A 19,552-nucleotide genomic window follows, 5' to 3' on the forward strand; every position below is an offset into this window, starting at 1 on the left:
GTGCAAAGTTGATAAGAACCTGTATCAAATAAGGAGAGTTGTTCATTACCATGGGAGCAATACTATAATGTATCATATTAACATTATCCAACTAATAAATTCAGAAAAACTTCTTTCCTTGGAATTGTTAGACTGGAACTCTCCTACCACTGTAGTTAAGGGAAATTAGATGAACAAATTACAGAGGATGAATAGAGTTGGGTCAGGCTTGTTCAACTTTTTTTTTGCAGGAGCTACATTTATATTCTCACTTGAGGGACAGCCAATGAGCAGATTTCATAAAAAGGTTTGTCACAATCAAAATGAATTCCAAGAAAACTGAGCAAAAAAATAAGCGTAACATTATTTGTTGCTCTTCTGTTTAAACTAAGCCACCCACTGACCTAGCCAAACTCCCATCACCCACCAAGTAGAAAGAATGGCTCGAAATTGTAACATCAAATCACAAAAGGATGTACAAAAGTTGGATATTTTTAAAGGAAACTGTATTCATGAATTGTTCAGAAAAGAAACAATAGAAGAAATATGATCCAGCTGTTTAATTGCAAAAAAAGCAAACTGATGTAATGTTTTAAAATATAAAAGTTGTAGAAATGAGTAAAACATCCAAAACTTCAAAAAAAGTCTTATATACCAGCAGGGTCAAAGATAAGAATTCCCTCCTCAGTCTTACTGAAATTAGCAGTGTCAATGAGCTCCTGTAAAATGTTGATAAATACAGCCATAAATGAACTAATATTTAATGGAACATTACATAATGGAACTGCAAGTTAAATATTGTAGGCATTATTCGCGTTTAGAAGAGAGGTGATGTTATTGAAATATACAAGCGGGTTCTTGGAAGGAGAATGACCACAGTTTAAGATGGAGACTGTTTTTCTCTTAATGGCTGTTTGTGTGGAATGCTCCAGAAGCAGTTTAGGCCGGGTCATTAAATACATTCAAAACCGAGTTGGAAAAATTTTTCGTTGATAAATGGTGCAGACAGCAAAGTGGAGTTGAGCCCATAATCAGATCAGCCATGAGCTTATAGAATAGTGCAGCAGGCTTGATAGGCCAAATATTCAACTTATGTTCTCATACGTGTACCATCACTGACAAAACACAGGCGTACTTCTACTCAGTCAGTACCAGTTTCCATATCATATATGTAAATAAATAAATGAACCACCGTAACTCAGAACTAGTATATGTTTAATTACATTCAATGAGCTGTTATTGCGAAACAAAGGGAGAACATCTCAGAAATGTTACAGATTTTAACCCCAATATCCCAATGCCCTCTTTCAGCACAACACAGGTCTGTTCTACAGATCTGAAAAATAAACAGCAATGTTTTAAAATCACAAAGGCACAAACTATTTTTAAAAAGTTATAAAAGCAGCAGAGATATTAACAATCCCTTTGGGCACCAACTACATGGAGTCTCTCTTTATGTAGCCAATGTGCTCCCTTGTGCCCTGGTCACAACCTTCCCTTCCTCCTTGGGTTCACTAAACTCCCACCCACTCTTTCTAGGCACCAGCTAGCACCAAGATCTCCTGACCTGATAGGGCACATTCCCCTTCCTTCAGGTGCTGTTTCCCCCTTCACCTCAGGGCATACCATGGTATTTTTCCTTTTCCAAGTGCTCATTAACATTACTTTTTCCACCTGTGCTTTGGGACTATACCAATTATTTTTCTTTTGAAAGTAACTTCAAATTAAGCAGTTTTCTCTTCAGAAAGTTGTTTGAAAATAGTGAGGTCAGTGAAGTACTGACCTAAACACATCATTTGAGCCAATCTTTGCTGCAACTCCTATGGAATTTTAGATTCGGTGAAAGGGGCTACTAACCTCATACAACCCATCTTTCAGACAACACGTTTAGGTGAAAAACACTTTTATAACACTGAACTTTGGGTTTAAAATAGGCGATAGACATTCCAGCGGAATCTCTGCTGCTTTGTATTCTCCTTAAAGTAATATGCCACATTTCTCAGTTCGTAACCAGTTTTGTAAAACTCTGATTATGAAACAACTTCTTCCATCTTCTACTGGTCCACTTTTTAAATATTTGCTGCCTTTTCTGGTTGTAGAACTTCCCTTCTCTATAAAGCTGTCTAATTTGTACACTGGCTAGCTTTGCTGTCCTCTCTCTCTCAAACTCTGCTCTTTAACTGCAAGTAGTACTATGTAATCTTAGGATAACATGATACGATATCAGGAAAGCCATTGTGGAACAAACCAGAGATTGGACACGTCTTAATAGTTATGTAAATACAATGGTTGCTGCACTGTAACATAATCAAGCAATTATAAAAAAAATCATGTAAATATTACATAGCCTGACATTCAAAAAATCAGGGGGTAAAACTCGTAGAATTGATCATCTGTTGAGCTCCTTTGCTAACGGCTGTGAATAAAGGCATTGAGCAGTTATGGACAGTGAAGGATATATCTTTTAATAAAGTCTCCATCTCCCCAGGTTTCAGAGACCACTGTAACATCATAAAATAATACCTTCTTTGTCCACCGAACAAGGCTTTGTCTCTTGGTTCAATGACGGCTAGCTTTTATATATCATGCTTTAAAGTAATACGGAAACACTTGTCTCCTAAAATCAATCTTTAGGGCTTACAAACTGACTACTGTAAAGATAGTGGAGCTCAGAGAAATGCATGCCTTACGCATGGCAAATTTCCATTTCCATTCACTGGCACTACAGAAAATCCAATCTCACACACCTTCAATGCCACAAGGGTGAGGATGTTTCTGATAGTCAAGGGCAATGATCAGTGAGTTTAGAACTTGAATTTTTATATAGGCCATTAAATCTTCATCGAAAACAAAACCTGAACTTCTATCTTCATGATTCCTTAAAGTCTTTTGGGGTGGCGGGGAAGGTGATTTGTTTTGCATTCATCAGGATTTGACTGTGTGAAACATTAACTGGCTCAATGTAATCTTACCCTTTTATAAATCAACAGGAAAAGTCCCCATTCCAGACTCTGCTTAATTGAAAATGATCATTTTCCTAGCTAGGCTTTTAAAAATTTTATATCATTAAATGCTAGTAAGTTGCCAACAGCATGGTACTCAAAAATAAGTGCCAAGCTGGATCCCCATTTTATGTTTTAAATACACTGGTTCCACATCACATCTTATTTCAACATTGACCAGTAACACCACATTCAGTTGGGGTGGATAAGCAATGATCAAGATGAATGAGAAAACATCACTGTGCCTTTATCGACCATAAATGCCGAACACAAGAAAACTAAAGAAAACGGTAACACCAACCAGGGAAACAGTGGCTGGTGCAGTGAAGAATTGGCGGTAATTAATGCGATAGTACCAGACTACAGCAAGCATAATGACAAAAACTGGGATCATCAGATTGCCAACGTTAAGGGCAGCTTGGTTCTGTTCCACCACGGAGGAAACAGCAGGACCAGGGGAGGATGAAGTCTGCGAAATGTGACAGTGGATGACACAGTTATCTGTGATGTTGAGGGAGCCAAGGGTGCGGGACTGGTCCTGCAGAAGCTGGCCCTGGTAAATGAACTTCATTTGCTGCTCTTGCCCTGGGAAGTATTTGCTGAGAAAAGGGAAAAAGGGGACACAGAAACAAGGAGAGAAAATGGGAAGATGCAAGTCAGAAAATTAGAACAATTTTCATAAACTCTAAATAGAGAAATAATGCTGAGGTCAGACAATATATTAACATTAACAGCAACAAAAAGAAAGTCTACACCTGACTATACACAATACTTCCTGGTTCCATAATTCTGTTTTGTCAATTTTTCTCCTCTTCACCTGAAGTTTCTGACTGCTTGCTAAGGTATGGTTCCACAGATATCAGATACTCTTTTGCACTTTGTCAAAATGCCCAGTATTTGTGTTAAGAACACGTATAGTAAGCAACACATCTGGCACTTGTAGCAGGGTTTGCAATATGGCAACCAGTGGGAAACACTCCTTAGCTCAGTACAGAAGACAACCGCAGATTGGGGTGGCACAGTAGTTAGCACTGCTGCCTCTCAGCACCAGGGGGTCAGGTTCAATTCCTGGCTTGGATCACTGTCTGTGTGGAGTCTGCATGTTCTCCCCATTTCTAAGTGGGTTTCCTCCGGTTTCCTCCCACAGTTCGAAAGATGTGCTGGTTAGGTACGTTAGCCATGCTAAATTCTCCCTCAGGGTACCCAAACAGGCGCCGGAGGGTGGTGGCTAACGGATTTTCACATAACTTCCTTGCAGTAAGCCTACTAACTTGTGACTAATAAAATGAACTTTATCCCAGTTGTGATCAATTAGCTCAGCGTAACTGAAGATCAATTTTGGTACCTTCCTAGTCTCTATGGTTTAGTTACCAGATGTGACAGCAGACTTAGAACTGATATAACTCTTGCTCCTAAATGAACAGCTGAGGAGCAGGTTTCAGATATACTGTATCATTAGACCCCACAACTCAGAATGAGCTATCTTCATTTATGATTTATTAAAATTTCAGGTATTGAAAAAACTGCGCAGAGTAGGTTGAGGAGAATTTAAACTGGAAAGTTTTGTAGCCATATGTTTTAACTTCACATTTTCTGTTGTACGGCCACTTTTCACCTTCACTGAACCTCAAGTCCCATACTAGCTGGTCCGGATGAAGTTATAATCATTGTCTGTCCTTCACTCCACGTGCATTCATTCATTCAGGAATCTGAAAGCGTAGCAATCTATTTCCAGAATACTTGAAATAATATGTCATAGCTTTCAATATTTCAGTTAAAAACTCCTGTATTTCTTAAAATGTCCAACAAGTTGATATGCTGGCTTGGCCCATGTTATCCATTTGGACAGATCACTCACTTGTTTATGGTGATTACTAGGTCAAAAAGTTCACAACTTTTTTTCAGTGTTCTGATGTTGCTAATAATGAAAATTGTTAGCAAAATGACAAGTGTTGTTTGGATTAAACACGTTAAGCTAGAAATTACTAACAATAATGTTACTGCACTTTTGTCTGTCCTTGTAAAGATAACATTAACCTACTGTAATGTACATACACTAATGGATGAAGAGTTTCATCAATAACAAGTGATTGAATGGAACACCATTAATTGCCTTTAGGCTTTTCAATTGATAAAAATACAACATATAGTTTTACAAAATTCCAAAGTGAAGCCACTGGCCCAAATGCTAACAATGAGTAATTACTTCAAACAAACAATAGTTATGATGTTGCCCCCTCCCTCTTTCTCCGTAGGTTCTTCCATTGATCAGTACATGATTTACGGCTAACCTTCACTGTTACCTATCCATCACTACAAATGTGAAATTTTTTTCTCAGATGATTGTCTGTGGAATTCTCTTCTCCAGAGAGCACTGGACACTGGGTCACCGGATATATTCAGGGCCAAGTTAGCCAGAGTTTTGATCGACAAGCAAGTCAAGGGTTACGGGGTGGGGGCAGGAGGGGACAGGAAAGTGGAATTGAGGTCACAATCAGATCAACTGTAATCATATCAAATGGTGGAGTAGGCTCAAGGGCCCAAATGGCTTACTCCTGCTCTTAATTATTGTGTTCTTGTGTGTTAGGGCAGCATAGTGGCACAGTGGCTGGCACTGCTGCCTCACAGCTCCAGGGATCTGGGTTCAATTCCCGGCTTGCATCACTGTCTGTGTGGAGATTGCATGTTCTCCCCATGTCTTCCTCCAGATGCTCCAGTTGCCTCCCACAGCCCAAAAATGTGCAGGTTAAGTTGACTGACCATGCTAAATTGCCCCATGGAGTCCTGGGATGCACAGGCTAGAGGGATTAGCGAGATAAATATATGGGGTTATGGGGATAGAGCCCTGTTGGGATTGTTGTCGATACAGACTCAATGAACTGAATGGCCTCCTTCTGAACTGTAGGATTTCTATGGTTTCTATATAAATGTACTGTAATCAAGAATATGATTGATTAAAAACAAGGAGGGCAGAGAGACCACTGACTCCGGGTCACAGAGTTTAATTAAGAGAATTACATATTATATGGGTTCCTAACCTAGTAAGCAACAATAATGTAGAATACAATAACCATCACTTTGTCAGTCTCTTTCAGAATAGGGACATACACACCCCATAACATACCAAGATCTGCATGTACTAGCAGAAAGGGCCATTCCATCTAAATCCAAATTGAAACCCTTCTAACAATACACATATTACATTCTTTGCTCCGTGATCTGATTAGAGACATTTGAAATGTAGAGATCTTAGATTAGCAAATGGCACCTTGATTAGTTGGCAGTTATCTTGACTTAAAAAGTTTATTTTAAAGTTTTTTTTTTAGTGTCACAAATTGGCTTACATTAACACTGCAATGAAGTTACTGTGAAAATCCCCTAGTTGCCACACTCTGTGCCTGTTCGGGTACACAGAGAGAAATTAGCATGGCCAATGCACCCAATCAGCACACCTTTCGGACTGTGGGAGGAAATCCATGCAGACACAGGGAGAATGTGCAGACTCTACACAGACAGTGACCCGAGGCCAGAATTAAACCTGGGTCCCTGGCACTATGAGGCAACTGCGCCACATTGCTGCCCAAAGAGGGATTTCTACCGTTACTCAAGGATGTGAATGCATAGTCCAAACCAATACTTCAGAGCAATAGAGTCCCTACAATGCAGAAGAGACCATTCAGTCCATTGAGTCTGCACCAACTCTGACAGAGTATTTTACCTTCGCCCTCTCCCCGTAATCCACACATTTCCCACAGTTATTCCATTTAACCTACACACCTTGGGACCCTATGGGGCAATTTAGCATGGCCAAACCATCTAACCTACAAGTCTTTGGACTGCGAGAAGAAACCGAAGCATCCGGAGAAAATCTACGCAGGCTGGGGGAGAATGTGCAAACTCCACGTGGACAGTCACCCAAGGCCAAAATTGAACCAAGTCTTTGGAGCTGTGAGGCACCAGTGCTAACCAATGTGTTTCCCATAATGAGAGAGCACTGCATTGCTGGACATGCAATCTCTGGATGAGATGCTAAAAGCTCCCTCTGCTTTACTGGTGGTTCAAGTGGAAACTAACACCATTAAAACCAAATCAACTGGTCATTTATTGTATTGCTGTTTGAGAGGCAAATATTCATATATTTTACACATAATGACTCTGTGATTCACCTCCATAGCAATATATTGTACATATAGCAACTTCAGATGATTGAGAGATGTGATAAGCTGCATTATAAAAGTCAATTCTTGCTTTGTAAAGTTCCTGTATGCCTTGGACCTCAGCCTGTTCATATAATGTTTGAATTCCACACCATGCAAAGGTTTTTACTCCAGCTGCCCTATAATCAACACAAGTGCTGCTAGATAAGCTGAATACTGATATTGGTCTGAGAGTTAAGGTGCCAAGAAAAGAAGTTTCAAACTGGTGAATGATAACAAGGGCACTGGGCAAGGCTTAGGCTCAGGAACTTGCATGTAACATTAAAAATCTTTCAGACCAGCAATCTGTAAGTTGTATTTTGCAAACAGCTGCAGTCCTTGGTGTAAGGAAGACACCATGCTTTGAAATAAATTGAGGTCGAAGAATTTCTGGAGTTGTTCAAAAAAGACAAGATCTTGAATTAGTATCTTTAATTAGGATCGGTGCAGCAGGTGGTCAGGAAAGCGAATGGGATGCTGGCCGTCATAGCGAGGGGGATTGAATATAAAAGTAGGGAGGTCTTGCTGCAGCTGTATAGGGCGTTGGTGAGGCCGCAGCTTGAGTACTGTGTGCAGTTTTGGGCGCCGCACCTGCGCAAAGATATTTTGGCCTTGGAGGGAGTGCAGAGGAGGTTTACTAGGCTGATACCGGAGTTGAGGGGGTTGAACTATCAGGAGAGGCTGAATAAACTAGGCTTGTACTCGTTGGAGTTTAGAAGAATGAGGGGAGATCTCATTGAGACATATAAGATGATGAATGGGATGGATAGGATAGAGGTGGAGAGACTCTTCCCGCTCAAAAAAGACAGTAGGACTAGGGGGCACAGCCTCAAGATAAAGGGGGGGGGGGGCGGTTTAGAACGGAGTTGAGGAGGAACTTCTTCACTCAAAGGGTGGTGAATCTCTGGAATTCTCTGCCCGTTGAAGTGGTGGAGGCTGCCTCGCTAAATATTTTTAAGACGCGGGTTGATGGGTTTTTGATAAGAGAGGGGATTAAGGGTTATGGGGAGAGGGCGGGAATATGGAACTGTGCCACGACAGATCAGCCATGATCTTACTGAATGGCGGGGCAGGCTCGAAGGGCTAGATGGCCTACTCCTGCTCCTATTTCTTATGTTCTTATGGATCCAAAAGGAATCGTTTTTAGTTGGCAAAACACAGAGCAAAGTTTTGTAATTTTCACCCTTGCAGGCTTCTCAATAAAGTGATCCAAACAAGCCAATGATGTAATAAGAATGGGTGTGTGTTGCAGCTGTACCTGGGCTGCAACAATATAACTGCCTTTCATAAACATTAGGGTAGATTTACATCTCACTGGGACAGCTGGTAACTACTGTCTGGGGAATGAAACCTTTAAGCATGCCACAATTAAACAAGCACGTGAAAAGGAAGTATTTTCGCAGTCCAGTGCAGTCAGTGAATCCCCTGAGCTAACTATCTGAATCCATTCAGGATCTATCCTTAGAAAGAACGAAAAGACTTGCATTTATGTCTCACCACTCATGCCCTCAGCTAACACATTATTTTTGAAGGCTATCAATGCAACCAATTAGCACACTGATACATTTTCAGATATTAATGGGTACAGGACCCCATTTACTTGCAAAGCTCACAAACACTGTAACTTTATTACCCCCCCACCCCCATCAAATCTCTTACCCATTTCTATTGAAGCACATATTCAGGTCAGCTACTAGGATGCTTCCAGGTTCAAACACAAGTACCGAATACACATGTAAAAATCCAGCGCGTTTAAAATTTGACCCAAAAATTCTGACCTAATAAAAGTTCCTTTTTAAATAAATACCTCACGTAAAAGTTGACCTTATCCTTTCTGTAATCAAAGTCCAAAAATTTTAGAATGAGAGTACAATCTCTACAATCACATCAAAAACCTCAATTAATTAAAAAAGTTAAATTTTCCTCCAGTTTGCTATTAAGGCAGGAAGAATGTAGATCTATTTGGACTTTTTTGTGGGGAGAGGAATTGGTAGATCCGAGAATCAGCTTGTTAAAGCACAGGAGGCGGCTTCTGGGCCCATCATGTCTACATCTGAATGAGCAGTTGACTAACTGCCATTTTCCCACCATGTCCCTGTAACTGTGCACATTCTTCCTTTTCAGATAATAGTCTAATTCCCTTTTGAATGCTTCAATTGAAACTGCCTCCATCACAGTCTCAGGCAGTGCATTCCCTGCCTTAACCAATCACTGCATGTGATGTTATTTTCTCATGTGCCTTTTGCTTCTTATGCAATTACTTTAACACTATGCTCTTTTGTTCTCAATTCCTTCATGAGTGGGAATAGTATCTCCCGATCTATTCTGTCCAGATACTTCAAGATTTTTAATACCTCTATTAAATCTCCTCTTGGTTTTTTTCTCCAAGGAAAACAGTCCCACCTTCTCCAATCTATATCCCTGGAGCCATCCTCATGAATCTTTTCTGCACTCTCTCCAATACCTTTGAATATTTCCCAAGTACAGCGCCCTGAGCTGGAAGCAATACTCCAGGTTGCACTAGGGTTCTATACAAGTTCAACATAACCTTCTTGCTCTTGTACACTATGCCCGATTAATAAGGTTTATTAAAATAATAATAAACTTGGAAACAGGATTTGAGAGAATTTCCAGAGCGATCTTTAAATAAATGCCCAGGACTTGTGTCCTCAATGCTCCTGAGGAGGGCAGAGGAGGCCAAACAGGCCCTTAAAAATGCCAAGTCACTGCAAATCCCTGCACCAAGGTCTAGGTGCTGTCAGCATGACATTTTCCAGTTGCATGGCCCTTCCCTTCCCTAGCCCCAAAACAGCATGGAAACTGCAAGCCTAGTCGATGCCTCCATTTCCTCTTAACGAGTGGTGGTGGTGGTGATTAGGAAGGTTCCTTAATAGAGAGAGAGAGAGAGAGACAGGGTTCGTCCACTACCCTGAAGATCCCTTTGAGACTCATATTATCCACGTTAGGTGTGCTGGTCAGGGGTGTTTTAGTGAAAGTAAGCCCCGCATTGTCAATGTAAAAGTCAACCCTTTTAACATTTTGCCCAGAACATTGGTCTCAAAAATTCAACTTTAAACAGGCATATACCACAATTCTGATTCCCAAATGTAGGGATTAGCTCAGCTCTTTGTTCATTTGATTTATGCATTTGCAACAATGTACCTCTGCTGGGAAATGACAGGTAACAGAGATTTCCCAAGCTGGGTTTCCAGAGGTTGCCCAACAAAATCACCCGCTGGGTGGTTAGGGACAAAGAACTAGGAGGCTTGGGCTTCTTGTGCACATCCGGCTGGTGTGCTGGGACAAATGCTTATAAACAATACTTCAAGAACTCCAGATTTCAGTGCAGCGGCACTTACCTTGGCATATGCGTGTCAGATTTGCCAGAGATCGATCCTGGGCATCACATTAAGGTCTTGATGGCAGCACCTTTTGTTTATTTGTTCACAGGATGTGAGCCTCACCAGTTGAACCAGCATTATTAACCACCCCTAATATCTCTGAGAAGGTGATGGTGCTGGAGAGCCACATTCTTGAATCGTTGCAAACCACAGGGCAAGTACCGCACCCACAGTGCAGTTGGAAAGGGTGATGCAGGACTTTTAACCCAGCCATGCTGAAGTAGTGGCGATATAATTCTAAGTCAAGATGATATGTGGCTTGGATGTAAATTTGCAGGTGGTAGAAGTCAGATTTGAAAAGGTGCTGTTGAAGGAGCCTTGGTGAGTTGCTGCAGTGCATCTTGTAGATGGTGAACATTGCTGCCACTGTGCATTGCTGTTGGACAAAGTGAATGTTTAAGTTGTGGATTGGGTACCAATCAAGTGGGTTGCTTCTATCTTTTTCAGTTCTGTAGAAGGGTCACATGGGCTCAAAACGTTAACCCTGTTCCTCTCTCCACAGATGCTGCCAGGCTTGTCAAGTTTGTCCACCATTTTCTGTTTTTGCTTTACAAATGGGTTGCTTTGCCTGGATGGTGTCAAAATTCTTGAGTGTTGATGGAACTGCATTCATCCAGACAAATGGACAGCATTCCATCACACTTCTGACTTGTGGCTGGTAGATGTTGGACAGGATTTAGGGGGCAAGGAGGCAGATTCCCAGCCCTGATCTGTTCTTTTAGCCACAGTAGTTATATGGCTGGTCCAGTAATGCCTCTAATCAATGGTCCCGTTTTCCCCGTCACCCCACAAGGATGTTGATGATGGGGCATTCGGCAATGATAATACCCTTGAACGTAAAGATGGCAAGTTAGATTGTCTCTTGTCGCAGATGGTCATTGGTGAGCACTTGAGTGGCATAAATGCTACCTAGCACTCATCAGCCTAAGCTTGAATGTTACTCACGGAAACAGACGGCTTCAGTATCTGAGGAACTGTGAATTGTAATGAACATTATGCATTCAACAGCAAACATCATCACTCTGTCACTGTGACCGTATGAAGGAAGGAAAGTCATTGATTAAGCAGTTGATGATTGGGCCTAGGACACTACCCTGAAGAATTCCTGCTGTAATGCCCTATGGCTGAGATGGCTGACTTCCAACAACCACATCAACTTCCTTTCAGTGAGCTATACAACTCCAACCAGACAAAACTGTCCCCCTGCTGATTTTCATTGACCTAATTTACTATTTGTTTAATAAAAACATTAACCTGGTCAAAGTCATCTTCAAAGTCTTAATACGTTTACAAGACAATTCCAAATCCTCTGCTCATGATAACTTGAGTGAGCAGGTCACTGGAGTTGGCTCTAAAAAGGAACTGACAACCCAACAAATCCAGCTGCTTGAATTCCTTGTCTGAGGAAATAGAGTTCTTGCCTTGAGGAATTTGAGCATGAATCTGACAGATTACAACTGTCACCTGCAGGTGAAGTGCATAAGAGTTATACCTGTTTGAACGCATCTAGAGAATGTGACTGCTAAAGGCAGCTGATGGACTATGTTCCCCAAACACCTCGGGGCATTTTCCACAAGACCGGAAGGGCAGATTTTATTAAAGATAAAATGATTGGCTTTTCTGGAGGGGGGACATAAATCCTTGGAAGAACTCTGAAAACTTATCTATCTTATTAGTGGCTCACAAGAGAATGCAGAGCTCTCCAACAGATAATTTAGAGTCACCAAGTTCGTGTACTGACTTTGAGATCTCATCAGTGTCTCAGCAGGAATGCTTTGTCTGGCTTTAAAAACAAGTGTGGTGAAATGTAGTCATTCGTCAAAAGATTCCTCTGGCAGGTCATACCTGCTCAGCTTGTAGCCAGCAGAGACCAAACAAACTCCTGGGTCTGTGTCAACCCAGGTATTGTTTGGACATTTACATTCTTTCAGCTGTTATGACAGTCAACAGATTATTTCATAAAAGCTAGTAATGTTTTGCACATAAGGTTTGTTTCTTTTCAAATATCAGAAATTAAAGTTTTGAAAATATATTTTTACAACTGATATTTTATTAGCATCTTAAAAATAATTTTAATTTGCCATTCCAAAGAGTCTGACAGCAAAACACTCTGCGATAAAAGGTGAGGTTAAATCTTCTGAATAATCTTAACTTACAAATATCTTACCTCTTCAGAAACCCAATGGTATCATCTGGTTTCACTCGTGCAACCTCTTCAGTGTCATTTAAAAACTTCAGCCGTACTTTAATTTGCCCTTCGCCCTCTTCACCACTATCCACTGTGTGAGGGTGAATGTTACAGTTCTCAGGCAGTGTCCGGTCCAGTCCCTCTCTGGTGCTAATCGCACTGGTTGATGCTCTCTTGCGTAAACCCTGTATGTTCAAAAGGGGATCAAGGCTTGAATCGGTTAAATTGGAAGCTCCTTCAGTTGGCACCTGCTCACTTGTGGGTCCATTATTTCCAGGTGATGCTCCTGTCCCAGAATCCCCTTCTTCCTCTGGTTTCTGCTCAACAGGTGCAGTGGCTGACTGTGCTTCATCTGCTTCAGGTGTTGCTGCATTCGCTACATACCTCTCTACACTGCTTAGACTCACTAATGATGAGTTCCCGGTTGTAACAATGGTTCCAAATATTTGATCACTACGATCAGCAACATGTGTGGAGAGCCAGGCGAGAACAAGTGCCAGTACCAGGAGAATGATTCCACACAGAACTGTAACTTCATCACCAACTCCTTCAATAAATGACATGGCGGTGGTGTCCATTTATAGAAAATTCTCAAAAGTACTAAGAGAAAATAAAAACATTGTTAGAACAGATTCTGACAGATTACTGACAATGTTTTGCCATCCTCAACACAAGCAAACATCTTTAATATTCAAATAAGTGTTGCTGTTCAACTTACTGAATTAGGTGAAATTATGCATTAAAAATTCTGAGCCTGCACGAATTTTTCACCAATATAAGCAAAATAGCAAAGTGGAAATTAAAAAATGTTAGACCATTAAATAATTGGACTTCAAAAGAAAATTCAGAAAAGTTTGTGACAATGTGTGAAAGCCCAGTTAAAACATGAGCAGAATAAGATCCCTGCACTGTCACACATTAATTTGCCCCAGCCAGTTCTCCCAATTCAAAGGGCACATTCGGACAAAATTACTCAAAAATCAGAGAGAAAAGCTAAAGAAACTAATTATTACACTGTCTCATTTGCTGCTTCTTTAAAACGGGTCATGAGGGGAGGATTCAATGCTTGCAAAATACTTCACTTTTCAATTACATAGCTGTTGCGACATGTTGAAAAAAACCTAAACAAAGAAAAATGATATCAAAAGGCAAGAGGTCAAGGTCACACTCGATGCGGCAGACTAGCAATAATGCAATAACAAACTTAATTAAAAGACTTTAACAGCCAAACACCTGAGGCAAGACTAAGCAAATCAGCAGTGGTATGGAATGATGTTACAAATAAGGTGCAAGATATCACGTGGCTGGTGATCTTGATAAGGACTAAGCCAGGGAGAACCATTTACCCTAACTAATAATGGTAGAGATAATTGGGGCCGGATGAATTTGCACTGTAAAAGATCTTAGGAATGACTTCCAGCCACAGTTCAATTAATATCTGCAGTCATGCAGATATTAATGCAGAGTGATAAAAAAAACAAGAGAAAAATGGATGAACGGGTACAATGAGGAGAAAGACAAGTGACTTTGCTTTCTTTTTCCAGGAAATTTTGGACAATAACATTGCGAACAGCATAGGCAATTGTCCCATTCCTTAAAAAATTAGATAAAATGCTATCGATATTGTACTGCAACTTGCAATAGGCTTAACTCATTACAGTGTAATTTCAAATTGATGGATTACAATGAAGATACAGGATTTTTGGGAGTGGAGATCATCTCCTCAACTTAATTTCAGTTACCCAACAGTGGGTACACTGGCATGAAGCATTTTCAGAGTGGAAACAAATGTCAAACAATCTCCTTCAGGATTTCCTTATTTTATTGTGCCACTGCAGCCACCTTGCGCAATCTGAAATATAACCACACACACCCAACTATCAACTGTCTCAATTTTGAGACTTTCAGGTGACGCAGTCTCAATGGTTTTCTTTGAGGGAGTGAACTCCAGATTTCCAGAACTGTTTGTGAAGATGTGCTCACTGACATGCTTTCTGACATCACCCCTGAACTGCTTAGCTCTAATTTTAAAGTTCTGCCAGCTTATTCTGGACTCTGTCACCAGTGAAAATACGCCTTTTCTATTTATCCTACCAAATTCTTTAATCATCCTGAACACTTCAATCAGAATACCCCAAAATCTTTTATATTTTCAAGGGAATACAAGTCCAGTTTATGTAACATATTACAATTTTACACTTTTAGGCAAAATATTGCAGATGCTGAAATCTGAAACCAAAACAGAAAATGCTGGTGAAACTCAGCAGGTCTGACAGCATCTGTGGAGAGAGAATAGAGTAAGAAGTCTCACAATTCTTGGTTAAAGAGCAACAAGTTTACTTGAAAAAAGCCACAAGCTTTTGGAACGCTGTTCCTTCATCAGGTGAGTGGAAATGAAGGAACAGCACTCCGAAAGCCTGTGGCGTTTACTATCAAATAAACCTGTTGGACTTCAACCTGGTCTTGAGAGACTTCTTACTGTGTTTACCCCAGTCCAATGCCAGCATCTCTACATCGAGAGAAATTAGAGCCAACGTTTTGAGTCTGGATGACCCTTTACCAGGGCCCTGACAAGGGGTCATCCAGACTCAAAATGTTGTCTCTATTCTCTCTCAACAGTTGCTATCAGACCTGCAGAGCTTCTCCAGCATTTTCTTTTCTATTAACACTTTTAGGCCCTGTATTATTCTGGTGAATCAGCTATGTATCCTCTCCAAAGCCAATTCAATATTACTGTATGAAGTATCCCAGATAGACTCAAACCAGAGCACTGTATAGCTGCAGCACAACTTCCATCCCTTTCTACTCCAGTCCTCTTCAGACAACAGTCAACATTCTACATTCTAGTAACCTCAGTAGGTACAGTAGAAAGAGCTTTCTTTAACTCCTAATTCATGCTATGCTGGACTTGGAAATGTTCAATGTTGATACTGTCTGCAAAACTGGCAGAATATATTCTACTGCCAACATCAATATTTCTTACCTCATTACTGTTCAATCTGTGGCTCTAAGACAGCATCTTCTACCAACACCCCGAGATGGTAATCCAAGTCCTCGAAGCCTATACCTATTTATTAATCTCCATGCTTTTAAAGCCTTCATGTCTAAGTATAAAAAGCTTACCGGTTTCTTCAACTTAGACTGGGACCAATTGCCTTCGTCTCTTCCCCCTCCCCATAACAGCTTGCTCCAAGCCTTAACAAAGCACACACAGCCAATTTTTCTTGGCCCAATGCTTCCGTACTCTTGCTGCAATCTTACCTCGCCCATCTTTAAGAGGCCTGTCTTCATCATGTTCTTAACAAACACCTTTTGTCCTTCTGTCCTCTTTAGTTACTGTCTTTTTTTTAAAGGCACCTCTTCCCTCTCTAAAGACTTTGAATTTGTTATTACAACCCATTTCTTTATGTGCTCCTCCCACCATTCTCTTCTCCAATCTGTTAAATTCAGTTTCTGCCCTGACATTAGCGTTCCCTGCTAAAAACCACCAATGACATTCTTCGTAAATTTGTTCACAGTGAGTTAGTTATCCTTAGTCACATTTAAACTTTCATCCTGACAGGTGAAGCTAATTTAGTCTAAGAATTACTGTTGGTATTAACACATTTGTTTGACATTGTTTGAATATTATTTTAATGAAGCAATACCATTTTTAAAATAAAACAGTTACGGGCCTCTGTTAAAATACTGGGCAGAAAGCAGCCATACAAATGCGTCAACTGTTTATTAACTGATATCACCAATAATCAACATTCCATCTATCTCCCACCCCAAAGTGGGCCACAGAACATACTGGTCCTTAAATCAGAAGACTCTTTAGCAGGGCACTGCTGTGGTCCACATTCATAAAGTGAAGATAACAGTACCATTCCTAATTCTCTCTATTAATAATAAAAGCAGCAGCATTTCTATCACTGAAATTGGAAATCAGCTGTTTAAAACACTTGCACTTTATTTCTATTTCAACAAGACTTTAAAATCTTCATAGTAACAATGATAATCTGAAGAAATATAATAACTTGCCTTTTCTTAATATAATTTCTTGAGTCAAAACAATTAAAACAATACATATTTAAGTCCTTGCCTCACAGTGACACAAACGAAGGAAAGGCTCCAAGGTGTATGCTTTCTTTGAAACAAATAAATCCATGCAGCATCGCTGAAGCATCAACCAGTAAGTCATCTTTTGCATTAATATTTCCTTTAGAGCTCTGAGGTTTATCATGAGTTATATGGGAGCAAGGATAATTGCATTCCCTTCTTGAGTTAATAAGAGATAGATGAATGTGGAAAATACATGATGAGGAGCTGAGGGATGCAATTCATTTCCTAGATGTGGACTCAACCAAAAGCCATGACTGAGAATAAATTATGCTCAGTACAAGTGGGATGTGGATGACATTCCATAGTTCAATACTTATTCTGTTAGCTAAGTAATTAAAATACAAATTCAATACTGGTTTTACACAGTAGCTGAACTAATAAAAGGTTTGCTGACTGACTTTTATTCTAACCTGGTCATAAATGTATATTGTCATAGAAACTAGAAAGTACACCATAAAAGTCAGACCATTTAAAATAACCTTTGCATGAACAGGCAGGAGATAACTTGAAACACAGCAAAGGGATTTTGATACCTGGCGGATCAAGTGCCAGGTACAACACAGTGGTTGTAGCCAATCTACCCGATTCAGATTTTATGGGTTCTTTGCAGTAGGGAATAAACTTTTCCACATTTCTGAGTGGACTGATTTCAACAGTCCAGAATTTTATGACCACCTCCATTAGATATTGCAATACCTTATAACTAAACTTGAACGATCTCAGTTGATTTCTGTAACAATTTTAGAATTCTTGCTGCACACTATTTCCACAGCATTTTTCCACAATTATTTATTTCAGTTTAATGATTCTGTGATTTTGCACCACTCGAATTTAAGACGTTGGGTTGCGGGTGGGTTTCATGCCCACAGTGGCCTCCAGAATGACCGTGGCTTTGCCCACAAGAGTATTCCCCTGGGCAAGCTGCAAATCCCACTACCGATGGCTCTGTCAAATCAAACACGGCTGCCTTCCTTCCGCTATCTGAAGGGCTGGGCCGGGAGCGGCTTCTCCAGTTCTCAACTTCACCCAAAGGGGATGCGATGCTGGCTGAGGACTAGACGGGCTACCCCCGTATTGGCAGAGGAAGGCTCGGCCTCAGTACTGCCCAGCCCTGGCTGAAGCTGTCACACTGGCCCGGCCCAGTTGCTCGAGTAACTGCACCCATAGAATACACCTCTCTCTCTCTCTCTCTCGCCCGCCGCGTCCTCGCCACCTCACCTGTCCCCTAACACCATTTTACCGGGCCGCTGGGAGTCGAATCCCTGCGAAATGTCGGCTCAGCAGATTCCTCCCAACATCCACCGCCACCATCAACACACACATACACACAAAGCGACGTCACCGCAACCTGCGCTCCTCTCGCTCAGCCGTGCGCCGTGACGTCACCGAAACCCGGTGACTTGCGTCATGACGTCACTGCACCCGGCGCTCCCCGCCTCGCCGTGCGCCGTGATGTCACCGCAACCTGCCCTCCTCTCGCTCAGCCGTGCGCCGTGATGTCACCGCATCCTGCGCTCCTCTCGCCCGGCCATCCGCCGCGACGTCACCGAAACCTGCGCTCTTCTGGTCTCGCCGTGTGCCACCGCCAGTTGCGTTTCTGTCCTCCCGCTGTACGTCACCACATCCTGCGCTCCTGACGCCTCGCCGCGCGCTCTAACGGCAGCAGGTTGCGTCGTGACGTCACCGAACTCTGCCGGGACGTGACCGCAACTTGCTGTCGATGCCAGGGAAAGCCTGCAGCCCACAGTGGTGCTGGGGCTCTTGGCAATAAGACCGACTTAAAAATCAAACAGAGACCTTTAGTGAATTCCAACAAGTTTGCTTTCAGGTTGCAACTGACTGTGATTCATGAGGCCCATGTATTTTACCATATAGAGGAGGTTTCTGTACCTACATTGTTCATGTATTTAATTAACCCAAACTACTCAGCTCTCTGCCTTAGCATATTTCTGTAGGATTCTTGTTATTCTGAGTTGAAGTTAAGTTTATTTATTAGTGGCATAAGTAGGCTTCCATTAACACTGCAATGAAGTTATTGTGAAATTCCCCTAGTCGCCACACTCCGGCGCCTCTTCAGGTACACAGAGGGAGAATTTAGCACGGCCAAATCCTGGTTAGGTTGAGTCACATGCCTTTCAGACTGAGAGGGGAAACTGGAGCACCTGGAGGAATCCCAGGCAGATATGGAGAGAAAGTGCAGACTCCACACGGTGACCCAATACAAACACAATGTTTGAAATACACAATTCAGCCAATATCTGTAAAGAGACATAGAATCCCTACAGTGCAGCAGGGAGCCATTTGGCTAATAGAGTCTGCACTAACCACTATCTCGCCCAGGCCTTATTCCCATGACCCCACGTTTACCCTATTAATCCCCCTGTCAATTTAGCATGGCTAATCAACAGAACCCGCACATCTTTGGATGTGGAGGAAACTAGAGCACCCGGAGGACACCTACACAGACACACAAGACAGTGATCTAAGGCTGGAATTGAACCAAGGCCAGAATTGAACCCAGGTCTTGGCCTGTGAGGCAGCAGTGCTAACCACTGTGCCACCCCATTATTCATTTATTAAACAGGTTAACCTGCTTAATAAGACTTCCTAACTTCTGTTTATACTTAGGAGTATTAAATTCGTGATTCTCTATTTTACTTGGTTCAACTTAAGTCAATGTTA

The 19,552-nt window shown here is 41.4% G+C and overlaps 1 protein-coding gene across 1 annotated transcript; it reads right to left on the reverse strand.

Annotated features, from left to right (window-relative positions):
- Positions 1-576: 576 nt before the first annotated feature.
- Positions 577-18,218, reverse strand: LOC145359043 (transmembrane and ubiquitin-like domain-containing protein 2). Its single transcript, XM_080213399.1, has 4 exons — positions 18,089-18,218; positions 12,746-13,366; positions 3,283-3,580; positions 577-1,315 (listed from the first exon to the last, which is right to left on the reverse strand). The coding sequence occupies exons 2-4, from the start codon at positions 13,342-13,344 to the stop codon at positions 1,205-1,207; spliced, it is 1,008 nt and encodes a 335-aa protein (XP_080069525.1). The 5' UTR covers positions 13,345-13,366; positions 18,089-18,218; the 3' UTR covers positions 577-1,204.
- Between the last annotated feature and the right edge of the window lie 1,334 nt (positions 18,219-19,552).

The sequence above is a fragment of the Carcharhinus amblyrhynchos genome, chromosome 27 (assembly GCF_965287045.1).
Source record: "Carcharhinus amblyrhynchos chromosome 27, sCarAmb.v2.hapA, whole genome shotgun sequence".
Classification (NCBI taxonomy): domain Eukaryota; kingdom Metazoa; phylum Chordata; class Chondrichthyes; order Carcharhiniformes; family Carcharhinidae; genus Carcharhinus; species Carcharhinus amblyrhynchos.

Bases quoted from the DNA above. Each gene is read 5' to 3' on its own strand.
- LOC145359043 (XM_080213399.1), bottom strand. From the start codon at position 13,344: ATGGACACCACCGCCATGTCATTTATTGAAGGAGTTGGTGATGAAGTT. The intron at 3,581-12,745 runs GTAAGATATTTG...CCCTTTTCTCAG, and splicing joins ACCATTGGGTTTCTGAAGAG to CAAATACTTCCCAGGGCAAG. The intron at 1,316-3,282 runs GTTGGTGTTACC...TTTATTTTTCAG, and splicing joins CACCAGCCACTGTTTCCCTG to ATCTGTAGAACAGACCTGTG.